Here is a 23,007-nt window from a genome sequence, read left to right on the forward strand (position 1 = left end):
TCACTGTGGAACCCACATCATCTACTTGTACACTGCAGGTTTATCACACACATTAATATGAAAGACTAGTGTAAATCCACCTATCAACATGCAAAGCCCTGGTCAGATATGCCAACACCTGGGACCAGAAGCAGCTCTTAAATGCTTGTATCATAATAACAAATGTAGAGAAACTGAAATGCGGAGTCTGGTACCATCCAAAATTCAGCAGCTGTGGTATTTGAAGTGGAGCTAGCACCAGGTTTAACCTACTGGTGCTAGAAAGTGTTGTGTGTACCTAGGCAAAGACATTCAGCATAGAAGAGGTTATTCTTCTGTGCATGACCTTGGTTAAAACTGCATGTTAACCACCTGCAGCTCTCCCTCCTGTGCTACTTCCATCTGTAATACACCTTCAGCTGTTTTTACTGTCCCAAGCAAAAGCCAAGCTGGAGGCTACCATGAATGGTGGGGCCATCACTAGGGGCATGTCAGTCTCCTCTTCCCACTGCAGACCCACGGAAGCAGGTCTGTAACCTGATTTTTGCAACAGTCTGGAACAATGAAGCAGTTTATAAGTCATGGCCTCTCTGCTGGCCCTTCACCACCAGTTAGGAGACCACTTTTCTGAGAAGTCTGAAGTTGTCCACAGTACACATCAGCTCCATCTGAGCCAGTCTCATGCAGCCCTCCCAGGGATCATCTCCTACAACCCTCCAAAGCTCATCTTCTGCAATTGTGGGGCTGCAGGGAAAGGGAGAGTGGGGAAAGAGATGCAAGCCCTCTGAGCTGCACAGAGCAGTTTGCTACTCAAGGGCGTTTGACTGCCTCAGAAAGAGGAGGTGAATTTAAGGAACTCACAGCCAAGAAGTTTTGCTGAGTTTGAAATCTCATTTTTATGATTTTCTGATGCAAAACTGGAAATAACACTGGCCACACTTAGAACCTGCTAAGGAGAAAAAAATGTGTTGAGTAACAGCCAGGGCAACTGAAGGAAAAATTGCTGCACGAAAAATCTTTATCAGAAAGCATCCTTCAGAAAAACAGGTAAAAGGCACATACTTCTCAGTGAAGCCAACCTCCCACAACCCTCACAGAGACTTGTGCAGCAACACACCTACAGATCCCCACCAGCTCATTGCTGTTCCTTAGCTGGAGATGCTCATTTCTGTAGGTCAGCCTCCAAAACATTCGGTGTGTGCTTTCCCTGATCTGCTCCAAAGTAAACTCCATCAGCAGCTGAGATACCCTTCAGTGACAGGCAAAACTCGGGAGGCAGCAGGACGCTGTTTCTCTCCAGAGGTTCACAGAGCTTTACATGCACTATTATGATTTTGGATTCTCCCTCTGATCCTAAGGGAATTAATTAGGAGGAATAGGGAACATCATTCTACAACTGCATGTTAAGAGCTGTGCATGCTCCTGTCTCTGAGCTAGCCATATGAAATCAAAACTCAAAGACCTAGCCTACAGAAACAGGTCTTAAATCTTAAATCTAGTCTTGAGTCCATCTCAAAGTGATGACAGAGCTCTGAGTACAGAGTGTGGCTCTAAACACGGGGAAGTGCTATGCTGAATATGCTATCCTGTCACCTGCTACAGCAAGGGCAGTTTTTCACCACAGCCCCCAGCCTGCTCCTGGCTGGCTGTCAGCATGCCCGGTGGAAATCCCTCCAAACTGCTGGTGCATTTCAAATAAATGGCTCCAATTAGCAAAGCTTTACAACTGCAGCTGAAACTGTGGGGAAGAATCATACCAGCAACCAAGCAGCAAGATCTGAGGAGGACAAAGGTTCCAATAGGTGATGATGATGAGCAGGTGGAAAGAAGTAACTGTGTCAGCTGGAAGAGAAATGTGAACAGAGCCTTACACTCCTTCAGGCAAGCAATTCCCCGGAAGGACTGCAGAAGCAGCCCCCAGCCTCATGTTAGCACTTTATTTATAGCACTGCCTTCCTGTTCATAACCTTCCCAACTGTGAACTGCAATTTTTCTCCCCCCCAGCATTATGGTGATGGTTTGGAACATGGAGATGTTTGGAAAGGGGCAATTTGGCATCAGGAATCTAAAAAGCAGATAGAGATGACATCCTAAATGTATATTTTATGAATTTGGAATGATTCCTTTAAATTAAGCTCAGAGCGTGTGACAGCTTCTGGTAGTGGCGCCAATGAGGAAATAAAACAAAAACCAAGAGGTTCTTGAGCATATGTAGTCTTAAAGATCATGTCCTCTGGACACCTTGCTTTCTCTCGTGTCACTCTGAGTTGCAATGTACCAAGTGTTTCCCAAGGAAAGTGCTCCAATAATTTTCAACTGTCTCTTCACCACATACGCCCTCGAACCCCAACACACTTCCAAATTCAAGGCTTATAAAAAATTAAATGCTCCAATAATTCTAAATTGTGTTTGTTCAGTGCTATTGGAGCCTGCCCATTCCTTTGGTTTGGGGATTTTTTTGTTTTGTTTGCAGGGGGGGAGGAAGAAATGCTTTCTATTAGCGCTTCAAATTGGAAGCCAGTCAAACAGCATCATAGCAGAATGATTCAGCAGCCGCTGAGCTTATTTGCAGTGTATCATAAAATAGGATTAGGAAAACAACAATGCCTAGAGGAGAAAGAACCCACACACATAATCACAGCAGGAGAACAATACCAGAAAGGAGCAGAGGGGATAGTCCTCACTTGGCTTCTGAGGTGCAGGTTGGATGACCTAATAGAGGGTTTTCAGTGCCCTTCATTCCCCACTGAGTCACAGGGTTCAGCTGCTTACATCCAGCCACCACAGCTTAATAAATGGTTCTGCATGGACTGAACCACATTAAGTGTTTCTGTGTGCACATCCACAGTCTGCTGCCATTTATCTGAGACCACGGTTGCCCCTCTGGCACAAGACCCAGATGCTGTCTCACAGCAGGCAGGAGTTTAGGCAGAACTAGTGGTGGAAGTTCATGACCGTTTATGACAGCAAGAAAAGGAAGCAAACAATCTGAAGCTGTGAGTCTTCCAGTTACAAACCAAAAATTGGGGGTTTCACAGTCTTACCCGAAAAGACACATACAACCACAAGACAGCACATTAAAGCAGAAGAGGTGTCAAACTAAGCATATCTCCTAGCACTGTCCTGAAAAGTGATGAAATGAAACGTGTATTCCATGATCTTCCGCATCAAAACATCAGGGCCGCCAAAACCAAGGCCAAAATGGAAGAGGAAAGCTTCATTTAAAATCCATTCTCTGTGAATCTGAAGGTCCTATTGACAACACTGTTGTAAATTAGGCTACACCTGTTACAACTGCAGCCTTGGAGCAACAGAGGAAGGCAGGGACCCTCTCAGTTTTACTAGATCAGCAATGGTCGAATTACTTCTATGCAGAACGTGAAATCACAGCTTTACACAAGCGAGCGAATTCAGACAATTACATCACAAGTCCAATAAAATAGCTATACCCACAGTGTGGTAGAGAGACACAAAATCAGAGAGGAAAAGGAAAAATAAACATCTCCTATGTCACAGTCTAGACAGAAAAATTGATAAAGTGCATCCTTGTTTAACTCACTGCAGGATGCCCAGAATGTTATGGAAGCTGCTGCAGCATGTCTCCCAGTAGGGAACAACCAAAGCATGAGATAAGAAATCACACAGATCCTTACTTGCAGTGGCAGGTGCTGTAAAAGGAAATGCCCCATAAAGGCTTAATATACAGGAAGATGGCACACAACTGCTTGGATTTCTGAAATAAGAAAGCATAAACCAATTCTCTAATCGTGTCTAATCAAAGAATATCATCAATTGCTAAAACTCCTAGGAAAAAATGGGTAGCAGAGAGCTTGTAGCATGGATATCTTCTTCAGTAGTGTTTTGGGAATATCTTAGTCTGCAGAATTTAATTCCCTATTATTACTTCCGAGCTCGGAGGTGAAAGTCATAAATCAGGACAGTTCATAACATGCAATCACAGGGTAAAATACCCATAAGGAGAGTTATATGATGAAATCCTTTGGGACTGTGTGCCACACTTGCAGGCTTTGATGACAGCATTACAATTTCTTCTGTGGGTAACACCTACTCTTCCCTAGTTCCTACACCAAGTTTTCAACTCAGTTTCCAACATCTCCAGATTTTGCTGTCACATGGCAGGCTCTAAATATATGTTTAGAACAAAATCATAGCAAACCATTCTATGCTTAAAAAGATGGGCAGGTTTAAAATTACTCTGTATTTACTTATAAGGGCTTTTAATACCAGAGGAGCTTTCTCAAGGAGCTTTGCTCTGGTTTCAGGGTGCCCATTTCTATTACGAAGGGCTGCATGGTCCCATTTAGAAGGTGGATATCTTTTGAGTAATAAGGACTGCAATGCTTTGAAATATTACATTGTCCCTACCCTTTTTCACTCTCCCATCTATTGAGTTAAAAGACCAAAACCAAACAAAACAACATCCCAACCCATGTGTTAGAGCTTTGTTTTCTGAGTAACAAGACTAATCATGTTTCCGCTGCTCGAGGTCTCTCGCTTCTCTTCCTTTTCTTCCAGGTCCTCTGGATCCACACTGACATAGAAATATCCCATGATGGAGAAAACAATGCACACAGCAAAGAGGAGAACAGTGAACAAGACAAATTCAGCCCACTAGGAAAGAAAAAAGAACAGTAGGTCAGGGGACCCCAGACTCCCAGTCCAGAGGCTTTCTCTGCACCTCCAAGCACTTTTTAACTATTTGGGTGAAAATAACTTTTTAGCTTCTGAGCTTGCTCACAAAACAGAAGCTTTCTCATCTTGTCTTCTGATAGGCTCAGATACACACAACGCAATCATGATGTGTGGTTATCTTGAAACAAAACAGATTGGGCTACTTCCATTAAATCTTTTCTTAGAAATCTGTCCTGGCTGGAACATACCTGCCTGGGCTTTTTGCCTACAAGATGCCTTCAGAAGAGGCAGCTTTATGTTAGCCAGAAAAAAATGCCCCATTTTACACTCTCATGCCATCATCCCAGAAGTCTGACAGCCTGAATTAAAAAAACCTCTGCACCACAACCTTCCCATGCAAGCCCAACATCTCAGGCAGCTGCGCCCTAAAAGAGTCCCAAACTAGGCTGCCTGCCTACTGGGCTACCTGGATGAAGGCAAGCTGCTTACGGTAGGCAACTGCAACGTGTAGTTGTCACCATGTTCAGGCTCCAGGTCCAAACACAGCCTATCTGCCCAGAGCAGAGCTCCAGCAACGTTACCGCTATCATTTACTACCACTGGGAGGCTTAGGGAGAGGCAGCGCTCCGGAGCGCAACCCTGCTGAGGGCGATGCAGAGCCTTGTCTGGGAGGCAGCTCAATGCTAGCTGCCATTAATCATTTGCAGGAGCCTGGGCTTGTGCAGAGAAGCTGTGCCTCCAGAACGTGGACATCCAGAAACATCCTCCAGGTCTGTTCTAAAACATTACCTCTCTTTTAAGAGCTGAACCGTACCTGTGCCATTGGTGCAGCCTGTGCAACAACGAGCACAAGGGTATTCCCAACGGCCACTGTCAGCAGCCAGCCTGCCTGCAGCACCGACTTCATGCTGGCTGGAGACTGAAAAGAGAAGGGCCTGGTCAGTGGGTATCATGCTGTGCTCTTCTGCCCTGGTTTACCCTATGATGTCCTGCCCAGTGTAGGTGTCACTGAGCTCAGCTTAGGAAGAGACGATGACATTTCCTCTTCACAGAGTCTCCTCTGTGGTTAGTTTCAACAGCTGCATACAAGGAGCTTTCAAAACATGTCCTCCAGGAGGACACACGTGGAAGGAGATGCTGTTGTTGCAGAGCTGGATTCTGATCACCTCTAACCTGCATCATCTGCAATGGTACAATCAGGAAGCTCAGCAAGCCACACAACAAGGCCTGCAGCTTGATGTCTGGTACCATGTAGCTGCACACCTTTGGAAAAGAGACTGGATATTGATGTTAAATGTCCTGCTGATGACAAATTTTCCACATCCCATGACAGATCATCCCACTGTATTAATAACTGCCATTAATAAACACCTGTGTTTTACTCCAAGGATAAATTCGAGTAGCTTCAGCTTTTTTGATCTTGTAATGTCTCAGTCTTCTCACAAACCTCCCCAGGCAACAATTAAATCATCCCTTGCACACTCATTACCCTTTGCTTTCTTGTTACAGATTCACGTGGGCTTAGACTCTTTCAATTTCTCCATTTAAACCAGGTTTCAAGCCCACAGTGCCACCCTGCAGTCCCTGAGACACCTTTGCCATTTTATCAGTGGAAAATAGCTACCAAAAAATATTTCACTGAGAGGATAACCAGTATTCAAGGTTTTCACATTGAAATAAGCTATGCAGTTCTGTTCTCTGTTCCCAGATTTACCACAAAAGGAGTTTCCTGAGTCTAAGTGAGAATAGGTATTTTCAGAGCATGAATTAAATTAGCCCGAGGGCACCCAGCAAGATGTGTTATAATCCTGCTTTCAACAGAACCACAGATAACACTGTCAGTAAGCATCCTGCCAAAGGATGCATTACAAGTCAATGGCAGAAGCAGGAATAAACCCTAAAGTCTAATTGTAAGCCTAATCTAAAGTTTAATCTTTGAGTACCTGAGAATAGGAGAAGGCCAGACCTGTAATGGAGAACATCACCTCCCCAGCAGATATTAGTAAGTACTGTGGTAACTGCCAAGCCATATGGACATTATTTGCTTTGATGTCTTCTGACTTCCACGTCTTAATAGCACCTCCAGAAATCTAGGGAGAACAAAAAAAGTCACATTGATTAGCTATTCAAAAATCAGATCCTTCTTAGTCTGTTCTCCAAAAGCTTTATCAAAATAAAGTTTCAAGTAAAGGTGGAAGCAAAGCTCTACGCTGGAAACAAAACTCTGCACCTGACCCCTGCCACTTCTGGGTTTGCTGGGATCAGACTGATTCCTGCTGCAGAGGGCAGAGGTGGCAGGATGGAAGCATCCCAGCTCATTCATGTTCTGCAAGAGCTGCAAACCAACAGTTTGCTTTCTGTAGTGAGGCTAGGAAAAGCCTGTGTGGTACTTGTGCGAAGCCTGTGACCTGCTGCTATTCCCAATACTGGACAAGTGGGTAAGTGCTCATTGCAGCCATGTAGCCACCAATCCCATCGTCAGCACAACTCCCCTACTCTAACAGGGACACTAAAACAAACCCAGATCAGGAGCACCAAGAATGATGATAATACCCCATATCAGATGTATCCAGTTATGGTAGCTGTATTCCTCACTCTTTTTATTTGCTTTCCTGGGTGTAATTAATACTGCCTCTGATGCACATAGACTTAGGGGCAGAGAGAGGTTTGACTAGGAGCCAGGAAAACGTTAGGCTGAAACTACTTCAGGCAGCAAACCCTGTGTTTAAGAAGAGTACTTGGGAAAACACAAGTGATGTTTATGAGATGTACTTAGTCACCATGCAGAGAGGCAAATCAAGAGACTGTATTTTAGCAGGCTAAAAGGAGTGAGAGGATAGCTTTGTGCATTCCTCTTTAGCCCATAAAGAACTGTCATAAGCACCATACTGCAACTGCACGCTGAGGAAGGCTGGGTAGGATGCAGGACCCTCATGATTTAGGTATCACAATTCGGTTACATTAGCGACTAATGCATTGCATTCTTGGTTATTCTCTATAGCACTTCTGGTAGAGAAGCAAGGCTCAGTACAAATCACTGCAATAATTAAAAAATATTTTGGCCTGGAGCAAAGTAACTCTCTAGAGAAGGAGGAAACTTCAGGGAGAGAGATGGAAAAACAGAGAGCCAAAAAGATTAGAGAGCTAGCACAGGGTTCTGAAGCTGAGACACAGAGCTAGCAGCCATGGCTACAGGAAGGACTTCTGGAGATGGGACCTTGCCTACAGTGACATCTACTTCTACTGGTCCCAACTGTCTCAGGGGCTCTGGGGCAAGAGTCTTAGTGTAATACTCTTCATGCAGCTTCTCTCCTTGGTTTCTCACCTGGTGAAAGAGGCTTGCAGCCACGGGGGAAGGGTCTGGCCAACTTCACTTCAAACGTGCATGTGTTAAGCGTATGTAAATCCCTGCACTCACAGGTGGCAGCATGTGCCCATTCCCTCCAAGACTGTGCAGCCCATGCCAGCTACTGGAGTTTAAAAAAATTAATAAATAAAAAAAAGCCAGGTGCTTTGCAGCTACATTTTCCCCCTAAGTATTTGGGCTCTGCAGACATGAATAGCTCCCATTAATTGCCCAACAGGGAGATGCTACTGCCAGGTAGTAGCTGACAACACTTTGCTCTGCTCATCACAACACAGGAGTCAAAGTCCCAGAGGGCAGCTTAACAGTGTGTCCTGTCAGACCTGGTTTGTCTGTGTGCCTGTACAGTGGAAAGGTTAAAATGGGAACTAAGCTGATCACGTTCATCTTCGTGGCTCCTGCCAGCTAGACCACAGTTGAAGCAGCATGCCTAAGAGGCTGGCAGGCAAAGAAAATAATCCACTCTCTCAGCAGTACTCACACTGTATCAGCACTAGGCTGTTCAGAAAATCATGCCTTGACTTTACATTGGCTCCAAATGAGCTCTGCAGACAGTGAGGGGAGGAAAACCAGATGCTCAATCTCACAAATCTTCTCGTCCAACAGTTTGCTCTTCTTCCCTCCATGCATAACACACAAGTCTTGGAAGATCAGCCTTTAGATCAGTAGACTGTTTCTGTAAACTCCTGTAAAGCTTTTCCAGCTGTGAGGTACCACCAGGCACAGTATTTTAAAGATCTCTAGCAGAGTCAGCTCTTTGAATCACAGAATTGTAGAATGGTTTAGGTTGGAAGGGATCTCAAAGATCATCCAATTCCAACTCCTCACCATAGGCAGGGACACCTCCCACTAGAACAGGTCACTCTATGCCTCATCCAACCTGGCCTTGAACATCTCCAGGGAGGGAGCATCCACAACCTCTCTGGGCAGCCTGTTTCAGTGTCTCATCACTCTCACTGTAAAGAACCCTTTCCTAACAGGTAGTTTGAATCTCCTCTCTTCCAGTTTAAACCCATTACCCCTTGTCCTGTTATTACAAGACCTTGCCAGACTGTAGTAACTCTCTGTAGTACACTGGGTCAACGTTAACTGAACAAGGATGGCATGAAATCAGCACAAGCCATGACACATGATTTTCCATGGAGGATTTGCATTAAGGAAAGTATATTCTTCTTTAACTCATGAGATCTGACAAGATTAGACTGTAAAGCAGAATGAATACCCACTCGACTTGCTTATGGAAGTGCCAAAACCTTCTCCTAGCCTTTATACTGCCTTCAAATGGCTACTGCCCAGGTCTTGTAGGGTGGAGAAATGCAGTGGAAGTCAAACATGGAACAAAATGCACTGCAGAGACTAGCAAAGGACCTTGCTACTGTCATAGGGACACTTACATTAGTTATCACAATGGTGTATGATGCGCCGAAGTCGAGCAGCCCTAGCTCCAGAGCGAATTCTCCCATTTCAGTTATGCATTTTCCATTATTATATCTAGACACAACGAGGAAGTACAGCATTTCCCAGTTAGTCTCACAGGCAAAGAGCACAGAGCAGAGCTATCAAACATGCCCCTACAATGTGGAGGATGCACAATGTAAAGAAGCAGAAACATTTTTTTGTCAACCGTTAGTGTTCCTTCCATAAACACTCAGGCACTGACTGAAGGTCACCTGAGGACCTGGGCCATTGATAACATTTTTAAATGGTTTCTGCTTCTTCCTAGAAGTGTTCCTTTGGGGGATTTTTCCACTTCTCAGGTTTATTTTCCTTCCAAACCTTTTTTCCACTCCATCTGGAACTGTGGGCCAGAGAAGTTAGCCAGGCTCAAGAAGCCTTCAAGACATTTGAGATATGCACTCACAAGCCACTTTGTTTCCTTTCAATAGGGCAAATTAGCCTGGATATTTGCTCTTCTGATATTGGGTATGTGAGATGGCACAGAGGCTCCGCAGCACTGCCACAATGCCTGCTGCGTCCCACTAAATTGCAGCAATAAATATTTGGGATGGAGCTGCTGCAGAGAAAAGCTATGAAGCTTGTTTGGAAACATTGCAAAAGCCAGATATACCCTGTAAGAGCCAGCTCCAGTGCTGCCAAATCATGGCCATATGGAACCCATGTCTAACAAGCCCAGCCTGCAAAGCCATGCAATGCTACCTGATGTTACCAGTACACATACTAACACTTTGTAGCATGGAATATGAATTGGCCTGAGAGAGTATCAAAATAGAGCAGGCACTCAGTGGCACAGTGGACTTCGGCATGTCCCACCTTACTCTGCTGACAGATGTACAGGTGCAGTCAGTCCCTTCCCTCCAGGCCTCCACTTAATGTGAACAAAAGCTCAGAGGAAGTTCAGTGCTGCATCTGGGCTTCTTCAAAAGGCATTCTGGGTTTCCAAAATTCCCCATACCTGACTGCTGGACTCAGATTATAGCCTAAATTTAGATGTTATTATACTCATGTCATGGGAGTAAAGTTTCCAGGCTTCACCCCTACTGATTTTATCTTACCAAAGCAATAACAGCCATAGGAAAGGAGTTGTCCCAGACAATGTTTGGAAACAGTATCTATTCAACTGCATATTACTGCAAATCAGAGATACTGATTTGCTGCCCTTTGTCTTGGACACTGTGCAAATTAAATACATGGCGCTTCTGCAGACACAGGAGTGGCCTGGAACACTTGCTTTGCACAGAGCAAATAATTCTGCTTTCCCCCAAGTATCCAAGCCCACAAAGAAATGCCAAGACAACAGCAATAAAGGTTTGGGTCTTCAACTGAGAAAAGCCACACTGTAGCCAAGGAAAGGCGTCATCAAGGGCCTTCAGCACAGCAAGGAAAACTTACTTGTCTCTCTCTAGAAGCAAGTACTGAGAAGCACTGTAGTTCTTCTGAACAGCAATGAACTGCTTGCTGTCAACAGTGAGGTTAACATCTTGGCTCAAACCATTAATGAATCTGCAAAGGAAGCACACTTCATTGGGCTGTCAGACAGCAAAATAAGCACAATACGAGACACTTTAGAAGTGCATTCTCTCTCCCAAAACATACTGTAACTCCATAAGGTTATGACAGCATCTCCTTCGAGCTACCAAAATATTTGCCTGATTCATTGCTCAGTTTTTCAATATAAGATTACTTTTCTCTGCTGTGTAATTTTACCTTCTCACTCTCTCTCTTATGAAAAGCAACCCTCACTCTTTGTGGGTTAGGACTTCCATGCAATCTTTTCTCAGAGACCTTCAAAGATTGTTCTGCAGCTCTTTGCTCTAAAGCTAGGTGTCCTGATGAAGATGTGTGCCATACTTTACAAGACCTTTCTACCAGTTGGAAAGAGTTTTCTAGCAAAATGAAATATATTCATCAAAACCAAAAAATTCCATGGGAATGAGCAGGTTTGGTTATTTTTCACTCCGTGTTTCTATGCTCTTGCATATACAAAAGACTGTTTCCTTTTGGCTAGTCAGAAATTGTTGGTAAAATGAAACACTTTTTATTTGAGCTGATCATGTTTTAAAATTCTTTGGGTTTCAGTTCTTAAAAAGGGGGCAAGATCCCTGAAGATAGTGAAGTGCTTAAGAAAAGTAAATTTTTAGTGGAAAAATAATTTCATTCTGGTGAAACCTCTTCAGAAATTGTTGAAGGGGAAGTTTGGGGATTTTGTGAAAAAATATTCTCTGGGAAATATAAACCATTCCTGACTGCAGGTACTAATGAATATTCTAAAAGGGGAGTTTAGTCAGTAGAAGCCTTCACAAGCACAGGGCTATGAAGAGGTACTGTCCTTCCACTTTGTCAACACAGGCTTTCAGATAAGAAAGGTGAATGTTCGTTTTTTTCTGGTTGTTGGGGGAGGGTTGGGTTTGCTTGGGTTTTTTGTTTGTTAGCTTTTTAATTGCAGCTCGCCCAAATGCTTCACAAAGTCCATCTGGAATGCTCTTTTCTTTCTTGGTAAATCTGCTGCTTCTGCATCTCAGCAGTCTTGCACAGGCCTAGTGATGTGATGCTGGAGGCAACAGTTTTGGCACAGAGATTGTCCATGGACAAACTAGGAAAGTAGACTAGCTGCTTAAGCAGAGTCCAATGCCCAGGTGAACTGTCTACAAGGATGTAAAAAGTTATTGCTGTATCCGGTTTAGTAGGCATTTGTGCATAAAGTTGGGTGAGACCAATGACATAGGACAGCCAGTTCACAGAAGGCAAAAGGTAACAGCTCCTTTCCAGATTGCTTCTTCCCTTTTTTCCTGAAGAGGTGGGGTATAGTGAGGTGAATTTACCACTCTTCCAAGGCAGGAGAGCTTTTACGTTGCCATCTTAGCCCAGTAAGCAGCAATAACTCTCAGATCTGCATGGCAAGTGTAGGAGGTGACATGCTGTCAAGCCTCCACAGCTGACACCCAAGTCTTAAATGAGAAGTGTGGACTAGATTCCAACCTGAGAACATCTGGGTTATGTAACACGCAGTTTGCATTAGACAAAAGCAGCTTCCCTCACCCCTCCACCTCCAAATCCTAGAAGAAACCCAAAACCCAACATTCTTCCTATTCTTACCTAACAGCTGCCAAACCATTTTCTGGCTTGGATTCCAAGTCTGTAATCTAAAGAGATGAAAGAAAAAGAAAGAAAGAAAAAGGCAAACATATGTATTAATGCTGCCTTATAATAATGTGTAGCAGAAAACATTGGTGTTCAAGGAGTTACACACCTTGCAAAGCTCATGGAAATGAACTGGACTATCACAGTAACTAGCAATAGGACAAGAGGAAATGGGTCTAAGCTGTGCCACGCCAAGTTTAGCTTGGACATTAGGGAAAACTTCTTTACTGAGTGGTAAAGCACTGGAACAGGCTGCCCAGGGAGGTGAAAGAGTCACGAATCCTGGAGATGTTCAAGAAATGGGTAGATATGTCACTTCAGGATACAGTTCAATGGTCATGGTAGTTGGGTTACAGTTGGACTCAATGATCATAAAGGTCTTTTCCAGGCTTAATGATTCTATGATAAGCTCTGCACCAGGACACAGGAGTGAAGTCCTGGTACAATTAAGCCAATGGCAAAACTTCAGCTTCACCTAGGGCTTAAGATAAGATCACAGGGTTTTTTCTCCCCATGTCCTATATAACAAATGCTACAGATATTCAGCCAGTCACTCTGCTACTGAGGCATGTAACACCCCTCAACAAAAAAAAAAGAAGATGATGATCTGAAAAGAGCAAGAGAGCATTATCCACATTAGTCTTTTTCAATGATTAGTTCCAGTTAAGCACGAGTGCCTTAGTCCTACAAAACCTGTAACTGCCTAACTCTCAGACCTTGATTCTCAGTATACTCATACTTCACAGAAACCTAAGGCCAAGAGGGACCACTAGGTTACTGGTTTGATCATCATGTATCAGTCATTTCCCCTGATCCTCAATATTCAAGAGATTAAACTGTTATTACAGGCAGAGAGCAGGAGAGACCAAAATGCACTGAACTTGTTTGCACGCAGTCTCTGCAGACACATCCCTGAAATGTCCACCTGGTTGGGCACCCTGGGGAACTAGTGCCTCACCTGGAGATCACAGCTAGAGCATCAGTTCAGCACTCAGAACAATCTACATTCATTCAAGGAGAGTCTATTTGGTGTCGAATGCTTTAAAAAAGAGACAATAAAGACACAGCTCTGGCCTGAAGGTTGTATGTCACAAAAAGAATACAGAACAAGGTTTCTGGCTGGTAGAAATCTGCAGTTGCTGCCACGTATGCTTCACCTGGAAGGGCAATTTCAATTTGAACTGCCCACAGATAGCACCCAGGCAAGCCAAAAGGGACTGAATCTGCCCTCAGAAACTTTCTCTTGACATTTTCTACCCTTTCTCCACACTTTCTTCCTGATGTTAAGCCTTCAGCTTTCGAGACCAAGGATCCAGAATTTCAGTACACCTATAAAATGTCTATTATATTTCAGTGTGATATGCTGACCCACAAATCATGTATGCCTTAAATAATAAATAGCCACAGTGAATAATAACTGTCAGAGCAATAAATAATAAATTACATCATCATTCTTTTCCATGGGAGACACAAGGGGATTAACACTCTAGTTTGTTGCAGACAGGTCAGCCAAATTGCTACTTGCATTCATTGATGCTCTCTAGAGCTCTCAAATTCATTGCCTGCATACTCAAGAGCCCACAAAGGAGAAGAAACCAATTTCAGATTGGATTCTTCCAGTAAAACAACCCCACTTGAGTGAAGGGGCCAAACTCAGCAGTGAGGGAGGCTAGCATGGGCCATAGCTATTCCAGGGTAAGTCCTGCAACACAGCAGTGGTACTGGAATTGCTTGCCTTAAGTTGCAATGCTAGAAAACTGAGCATCATTTGCCATGCTGTCTTTCACAACATCCTTATCTATAGCTGAGAATGACAGGTCAATAGCATCACACCACAGCACAGCTGTTGCACAGCACATGGGAACCTGCCTGTGCCCCGGTGGGCATTAATTTAAGCATAGGCTAGATATCTAAGGAGCATAGAGATGTTCTGAAGCTCAGAGATTGCTTTTCTCCAACCTATTGCAGGTTTTCAGTTCTTAAGGACTGCATGGAAATCACGGTATGAGTATTCATTTCTTAAGGTAATAGCACAGAGTTATCAGGGTCACAGGGTATTGTAACATAACTGTGTGAAAAACGAGCCCCAGGCTCTAAACCACAAAGCAGGAAAAAAATAATCAAACAATAAAACAGTGGTAGGAAAAAATAAATTCCTAAAACTGCACATTTTTAAAAGCAGTTAAGTGATTTCTACTATATATTGAGTGCTTGGTGTGGTAACCATGCAAGGCAGGAGGCTGAGGAATGCAAAGATAATTGGTATTTTAGCATGAGGACTGATTCTGATAGCACATGCACACCAGCCACAATGTGCAATAACCCTATTCATTTTAAGACAGCTTCTTAGAAAAAGGCTGCACACAAAAGATACCAGAATCCATTCCTATACATCCCATATGCCTCCCTCTGTTGCAGCAATACACAAAAGTTCAAACGCAGCCAGCTCTGCTGCAGAGCCTGAGATGAGCTTAATCATTTATTCTGTTCAGCAAAACAAATGGGCCTTCTGTGCATTTTCACTAAACACTTGCAATAACTAAACCCAGAATCATTCCTCCGATGCTTCTATTCCATGCCCAGCCCTAGAGCCTCTTTAACATCTTTGCTTTATAGAACCATCTTCAGGGAAAATCTCTGGCTCTCTGTTTCCTCAGCTTTCTTGAGCTCTGCTGCCTAGCAGGCACAACTCTGCTCTCCCAGTGCAGCATTCACTGGATTAAAGTGTGCCCAGAATCTCTCAGATGCCATAACACCTCTATTAATCAACCAGCAGAAATGTGTACAGATCCAATGCCGCCAGCTAAGAAGTCAGGCTTAGACCATCTGAGAGCAATCAGACAGACATTGCACTGAGTAAATGAATTAATGAGCCTATTACCCCATTGTATCATCACAGCCATTGAATTAATACTGTATTTACACTTCACTCCCACACTCACTAAGTGGCTTGATAGACTTCCTTCTGCCTCAAAAACAATTAAGCTGTATACTGATTTCTCCTTCATGGTGTAGTTAAAAGGAAGAGACAATCCTTGATGTTGCAGGGTGAAGCGAAGGCTCTGTTGCTCTCCATTCAACATCAATTTTGAGTACTCAGATGAGTTCTGTGGAAAAAGAAACCAAACATTGTTACCCTTTCTTCAAATGAGAAGGGATCTGACTCTTCCCATCAAGTGTAACCTTATCCTTTCTTCAAGGGAGCTTGTGAAGAAAGGTTAACAGTCAGAGCTGTCTTCTACAGCAAAGGAGCTATACTCACCTATAGGTTTTGGGCTGGTCAAGCCAGAGTTTGGAGTACATTCTCTTATGGGATGCAACCCAAAAGTCAGAGAATGCTTTCTGCCCACACAGCTACCCTTTCCAATGGCTCTGCTCTACCCCACGGGACCACATCTAAAACACAACAAGCTGCTGGTGGCCACTGGGCTGCTGGGCTGAGTTCTGAACTAGCCAGGCCTGTAAAGTGATCTGGAAGCTGAAATAGGAAGCCACAGTGTCCAAGCCCACTTCACTGTCTCTCCACTTCTTTTTCCCTTTGCAGGTCAATACCAGATGCAACACCTGGTCTGAGCACTGACAGATGTGAGTTGAACGTCTCTGTGTGTTCATCTTAAGGCAATTATCCCTTATGTCTAATTACAAGTACAGGTAGTTAGCCATTTCCTCCTCTGCCACAGTGTATAGAGTTAACAATCCAGGGGAGTACACACAGAAATATGTCTCCAGACTTTCCACTTGTGTTTCATGAACAGAGGTGATAGAAGCTCTTCCCATGCATTTCCAAGGCATTGGAAGTGAACACGCTATAGCATCTCTGGGCTTTATGGGCAAATGCCTGCAAAAAAGCACACTTTTCTTCAACAGGACACAAGTCAGGCCTTGCCAGTCCCACATTTATGCTCACCTGAAAAGCTTCCACAGGCTGCTGAAACAGGTCCTGGTCTTGGATTGTCACTTGAACAGGGTCCTTTGCCAAATTCAGGACCCGAATTAAACTTTCTTCTGGGACAAGTTGAGGCATATCAGTTTCCTAATTAAAGTAAAAGGTTTTAAGTGCCATCTGTATGCTTTATTAGCACTTTAATATCTCTTCATTTTTAGCCATAATAGTCTTCCTCTCTATAATGACACTTTTCCATCTCTTCCTCATCAGAAGTTACACTGAGAAAAAAATGACCATAAATCTTATTTAAGGGAGGTTTCCTCATAGAAACTCAATAGCCAACCATTCATTCCTCCCCAAAATTGCTCTTCACACCACTAAGCATACAGACACAACTGCTGGGAAGGCAGAACAATGTCGCTGCTTTCATTATGCAGCTCCCTAGTGCCTGGATTTAATCAAATGCCGTATCAAAACAGAAACAAATGTGCTTAACTTTCAAAAGCAGCAGCCAGACTAATTGTTTCCCACTGCACTCCACGAGTGGGTAAAGGATTAGGCCAGAAGCTGAACAGTTTTGAAAATCCCAATCCAGTTCCATGCCTGTACTGGATGGTTCTGCATTACTTGCCACCATGCTAAGAGCCAACTATATAGCTTTTATTGCTGGTTTTCTGAGAAAGGGAAGACAATGCCTCCAGCACAGAGGAATCTCTCTCTGCCAGGAATAATATTCTAGGAGGAGCACATCAATCAGTGTTAGCCTTGTACTACCTGCAGATCTAAAATGAATGCTTTTTAAAACTTTTTTTTTTTCTCTTACTATTTGCAAGTAGCTGCCAGCAATACCTCAGAACCATTAGGTTTTGTCTACCTTATCCTCTAATTTGGGTACTGCAGGTAGGACAGTCTGTAGGTAACCCAGTGGAGAGACACAGCATCATGGAAAACAAAGTAGCATTGATTTCTCTGGGCCCACAAGCTGCTCTGGACCAACATAGCTATCCAGCAAACTGTATTACTCTGGCTTTTCACCCACACCAAGCCAAGGTGGGCCATCCTGAACATACCCGCCTGAACATGAGCCAGCAGTGTGCCCAGGTGGCCAAGAGAGCCAGTGGCATCCTGGCATGCATCAGGAATGGTGTGGTCAGCAGGAGTAGGGAGGTCATTCTGCCCCTGTACTCTGCACTGGTTAGACCACACCTTGAGTACTGTGTTCAGTTCTGGGCCCCCCAGTTTAGGAGGGACATTGAGATGCTTGAGCGTGTCCAGAGAAGGGCGACGAGGCTGGTGAGAGGCCTTGAGCACAGCCCTACGAGGAGAGGCTGAGGGAGCTGGGATTGTTTAGCCTGGAGAAGAGGAGGCTCAGGGGTGACCTTATTGCTGTCTACAACTACCTGAGGGGTGGTTGTGGCCAGGAGGAGGTTGCTCTCTTCTCTCAGGTGGCCAGCACCAGAACGAGAGGACACAGCCTCAGGCTGCACCAGGGGAGATTTAGGCTCGAGGTGAGGAGAAAGTTCTTCACTGAGAGAGTCATTGGACACTGGAATGGGCTGTCCGGGGAGGTGGTGGAGTCGTCGTCCCTGGGGCACTTCAAGGCAAGGTTGGAGGTGGCACTTGGTGCCATGGTCTAGCCTTGAGCTCTGTGGTAAAGGGTTGGACTTGATGATCTGTGAGGTCTCTTCCAACCCTGATGATACTGTGATGCTGTGATCCTATGCCTCTCTTTGTTAGAGCTTTTAGTGGCCTTCAGGGTCAGATTTCCATTCCATAACAGGGGGATCCTCTAACTCATCTTGCCTCTGCCTATAGAAGTCACTCATAGCCAGAGCAGACTTTCAGCGCTCGGCCACAGCTGCTGCTGGTGGCAATGAGAGAATTTCTTTGCTTACATAAAGTATGAAGACTTGAACCCACAAAGTCTCATTTCAGTGTGAGACTTGCCAGTGGATTCACCTGAGGAACCAGCAGATGTTAATTCAGGGCTGTATGCCAATCACTCTCACAAAACATTGTAAGTGTACATGGAAGCTTTAAAAATTAATCCTATACTAACTTCTGTGGGATAAATGTCAGCCAAAGTCTGCACCAGGCTGGTGGTGGGCCAGAAACAAACGATACAAATGTGCAAGGGCTAACATCAGATTTACAAGAGATTTGCTGCCATTCTGTCTGGGGATGCCTGTCAGTCCCTGATGCCTGTTACTATGGAAGTGATCACATTCACCTGCCTCACTGGAGAAACAATTTGGCTTGTGAAAAAGCACATCCCTGTGCTAAACTAGGAAAGTAATTAAGTTCAAATACCAAAACCACCACACACGCATTAAAAAAACCACACCCAAATGGCATAAAAAAAGGCAAGCTACAGCAAGAAATAGGAGAGAGAACAAACTACCTTTTGGGAATTAATCACTATCATTAACTAGATGTCTGTCAAGTACTTTGACGATGGAAATCTAGAATATAGACCAACACAGATGACCGGCACAGCAAAACTGCAAAGACTAGAGACAGAGACAGAGAGAAAGAGAGGGGAGAAGTAGACAAAGAATTATCATTAGCAACTGGATCAGTATGCTCAATTGTAAAGAACAGAATAAAAATTATGATCAAGGGAGGCAATGGTTAAAAGGATTAACTAACAGGCATTGATAAAAAACACTCCAGGGAAAGAAGGTATTTCTGAGGGGTCCCTTGTGCTATACTTACATTGATTTTGACTTCTATAATAGCTGCAAGTCCAAACGCCATCCCTGCAAGGATCATACCTGTTGCCATTTTCCTAATAGGTCTATGAAGTAAATGAAAGAGGTGCCATTAACAAAGAAAGGTAATTTAAAGTGCAGAACACCATTCCTCAGAGCCAAAGATGTGCCAAATCCACGTAATAAACTGTCCAACAGGTGGCACTGGGGATGACATGCTGTTTAAATTGCCAATCACTTAACTTGATACTGTGATACTGTGATTTAAACTATTCTATTATTTTGTATTAGGCCAGCACTGAGGCCAATTAAAAAATATATGCCATGAAAAAAAGCTCTTTGCTTGCAAGTTTCATATTACCTTGCTCCTAGCTCTTCTAGTGGGAATAGCTCATGGCGCTATGTTAACCTGTGATGCTGGAAGGAGCACTAAGAATGATGTATCTTAAGTTCCTTTTGGGAAAGGCAAAGCAGCAGTAGGAATGAGGAGCATGAAAATGTGTAGTTTGCGTCATCAGTGTTTCTGACCATCTGTGGCATCATTCTGGTTTATTTCTCATGTTGGTACATTTACATTTCTAGAGAATAAAGAGTTTGCTTCTGAATGAGGAGCAAAACTAGTGCTATGCCAGGGGAAATTTAGGCTTGAGGTGAGGAGAAAGTTCTTCACTGAGAGAGTCATTGGACACTGGAATGGGCTGCCTGGGGAGGTGGTGGAGTCGCCGTCCCTGGAGCTGTTCAAGGCAGGATTGGACGTGGCACTTGGTGCCATGTTCTAGCCTTGAGCTCTGTGGTAAAGGGTTGGACTTGATGATCTATGAGGTCTCTTCCAACCTTGGTTGATACTGTAATTCTACTAGAGTTACAGAAGACAATCTGAAATAAGTCTGAACAAAATCTGCCCTGAGATGAGAAAATATTTACTACTTGCATCTTGTAATAAAACCAAACTAAAATACTCACATCGACCCAAACCCAGAACAGTTTTTCTTCAATGCTGCACTAGGATTTTATAGCACAAACTTGAGTGGTCACCTAGGTGAACACCCTGAAGGCTAAACTGCTTAGCAGCCTGTTAGAATCTCACATCCAGTGGACAGAAACAATATGGCATCCAGTCCTGATCAGTGCATGAGTTTGTGCTGCTGAGTGAACCAGCCTGGGAACTGGACCCATGGCATGTGTCAAGTCAGGGCTCAGTTCCAGACGCAGGCTCACACTGATGTAGCATGGAGAAGCACAGCTTCGACATGTGTCCTCCAAAGGGCACCATCAAAGGGCTGGGCAACATCACAGAATATCTTTGCTTGGAAGAGACCTTCAAGATCATCTAGTCCAAGCTTCAATCCAGCACTATAAGGTCAACACTAAACACCAGGTCTGCATACCGCTTAAAAACCTCCAGGGATGGTAACTCCACCACTGTCCTGAGCAGACCATTCCAATGTTTGATAGCCCTTTCACTGAAGAAATCTTCTTGGATATGTCTTTAGGTGCAACTAATTTGGTGTGCTGGGCTGATGGAGTAAGGCTCCTTCCACCTCCAGTTTGAGTGGTTTTGTCTAGACAGCATTTTAGTATGGATTAAGAACATGATTTTTAAGCCAGCCTCCCACTCAGTGCCACTTCTCAGTGTGAACTACAGTGTGGGAAGGGATGTTGGAGCATAGCAACTTGGGTCCTTTCAGCTGAAACTGCACTGTCAGAGACACTCCACAAGTACATGTAACATAGTCCCACTGCTAAAGGGTATGACTCCACAGAGGCAGACTACAGATACCCTGAAGGTTGGACTCGATGATCTTGAAGATCTTTTTCAACCCAGTTAATTCTGTGAAGTAAAAATCTCTGATGAAATAGGTCTCAGAACCAAACTGAAGGTCTGCTTCTACTACACTGCACTTCTTGCTACCTTAAACTGAGGATAAATTGCCTGGCCCATATGGAAATTTCCTTATGTACCCACCAGAACAGACTGTAGCATGGAATTTGGTTTCACAACACCATATGTAGCCTACATGGGACACTGAATTTAGCCCCACAGGAACTGACCTTTCAGAGTGGTAATTATTTAGGGATGATGTGGGTGACAAGGTGAAGAACACACTGATCAAATTCAAAGAGGCATTGCTCATATCTGCTTTCAGGGAAAACCTGTAGAGCAGAATCACTGCATTTGCCCCTCTGGAATTTCCAGGGTTTATGGAAGAGGGTGATGCACTTCGTCAGCTTCTCGGAGCTGAAGCTGAGTCAGGTAGTGGGAAGGGTGAATGGAAATCTTTGTTTCTGCTCCTCAAAAGCTATTCTGCACACTTGCTGCAAAAGCAAAAGCCCTGAAGAATCTGCATTGTCCCCAAGTACTTACGTGAAATTAAATTTGCACATGTTTATCAGGGGGTAGAGCCCAAGGTCAAAAACTGGGATGAAGACAAGAATAAGAAGTGGATTTAAGAACTGCAATACAAAAGAATGGGAGTTTAGTGACTAGAAAGCAACTTTCAGTAATTAAAGTCATAAAGCACTGTCCTCCAGAAATAATTCCATTACAGAAAGGACACGAGCAAACACTTTAAAACCTTGTTTTAAAATATAATCATAGTTTGCACTTCAACAGCTTCTGATATTTAATTTTCACAGGCATGAATACATTTTGTTCACATCCTCCCCTCCAGGAGGTAAGCAAGCATCACTGGTCCAGTTTCTCTGAACAGAGAGCTGAAGCATTATGTTTTTAACCCACTGACAATAGAGGCAGGTGACTTCCAGTGGCTGTGCCGGGACCTTACAACATATCAGCAAAACTGGAAACATCTTGGGACTTTGGCAAAATCCCAAAGGAATAGGCACTATTCTGTGAGACTGGCAATTTCTTGCACATCTACCGAGTTTGGTGATCCTCTAAGGAAATTAAATTGCTGTTGGGAGGGGCAGAGTTTCTCTGCCAGCCAGCAGTGGCAGAGTAAGAAAACGGCGACAGAGAACAAAGCGAAGAGAAATTCAGTTTCACTTTCAGAGGAGGATTTCAGGGAACGGAACTGCTTTGAATTTTTCAGCGTAAGAACTACAATCAATTACAACAACACGGTGCTGTGTTGGAGCCTTCACATTTTCATACACCCTGCAGAAAGAGAGCAAGGAAACACATTTCCCATACAATGTTCACCCCAGCACAGGGGCATTTTGAAAGAAGACACAGCTTGTATCCTCCATATGCCAGCAATAATTCAAGAATCTCTATGATGCATGTCCTCCTGCAGCTCTGCACTATTCTGCAGGGTTCAACCTCCATGTTAAGACATCCTTGGGGTCTCCTGAACCCCAAGGCTAAGCTTGCAAAACACCTAATGAGCAATAAGGCAGATTCCACAGCACAGCACAGCACTCAGCAGGAGTACTGCTATTACCTTCAAAAGCAGCAGAGAAAGGCCACTGTTCCATGAGAAAAATAACAATGAGAGAGAAATAGAAAATACATTTCTAAGGGTCATTTCCCACCCTACAGTGTATTTTACCTGCATTTGGTCAGGCTGAAGGACATATATTCCCTGAAACAAAAAGATATTTCAGAGTATTCATAAACACCATAATATAACAGCACATATGGTAAATAAGTGACTGGTCCAGCAGAAACCTTAGCAGCAAAGGTGATTTCCTCAAATGCTTTATGTTGGCTTTAGCAGCTGATATTGTGCTCTTGACATTTGCTATCTAAGGACACTATGTTTGATGAGAATCATTTTGCAGAAGGAAGCTCCACTTAGACTTTGATATATGGCAGCCAGGACACAGCTGATGACAGGTACTGAGATCTATCT

General features: G+C 43.8%; 1 protein-coding gene across 5 annotated transcripts in view; it reads right to left on the minus strand.

The window, feature by feature from the left end:
- Positions 1-978: 978 nt before the first annotated feature.
- SLC15A2 (solute carrier family 15 member 2) overlaps positions 979-23,007 on the minus strand; it is a 59,721-nt gene continuing 37,692 nt past the window's right edge. For 4 of the 5 annotated variants that reach the window (XM_064157274.1, XM_064157239.1, XM_064157265.1 and 1 more), the window contains 11 exons: positions 22,705-22,737; positions 21,558-21,646; positions 19,197-19,278; positions 16,503-16,628; positions 15,538-15,702; positions 12,551-12,597; positions 10,847-10,957; positions 9,391-9,487; positions 6,576-6,722; positions 5,447-5,551; positions 979-4,611 (listed from right to left, as the gene is read on the minus strand). In XM_064157274.1, coding sequence (XP_064013344.1) covers positions 4,435-4,611; positions 5,447-5,551; positions 6,576-6,722; positions 9,391-9,487; positions 10,847-10,957; positions 12,551-12,597; positions 15,538-15,702; positions 16,503-16,628; positions 19,197-19,278; positions 21,558-21,646; positions 22,705-22,737 — 1,179 coding nt within the window. In that variant the 3' untranslated portion in view covers positions 979-4,434. The remainder of the gene's footprint in view (positions 4,612-5,446; positions 5,552-6,575; positions 6,723-9,390; positions 9,488-10,846; positions 10,958-12,550; positions 12,598-15,537; positions 15,703-16,502; positions 16,629-19,196; positions 19,279-21,557; positions 21,647-22,704; positions 22,738-23,007) is intronic. The other variant, XM_064157256.1, reaches the window with a different exon arrangement.

Source organism: Pogoniulus pusillus, chromosome 2 (assembly GCF_015220805.1).
Source record: "Pogoniulus pusillus isolate bPogPus1 chromosome 2, bPogPus1.pri, whole genome shotgun sequence".
NCBI lineage: Eukaryota > Metazoa > Chordata > Aves > Piciformes > Lybiidae > Pogoniulus > Pogoniulus pusillus.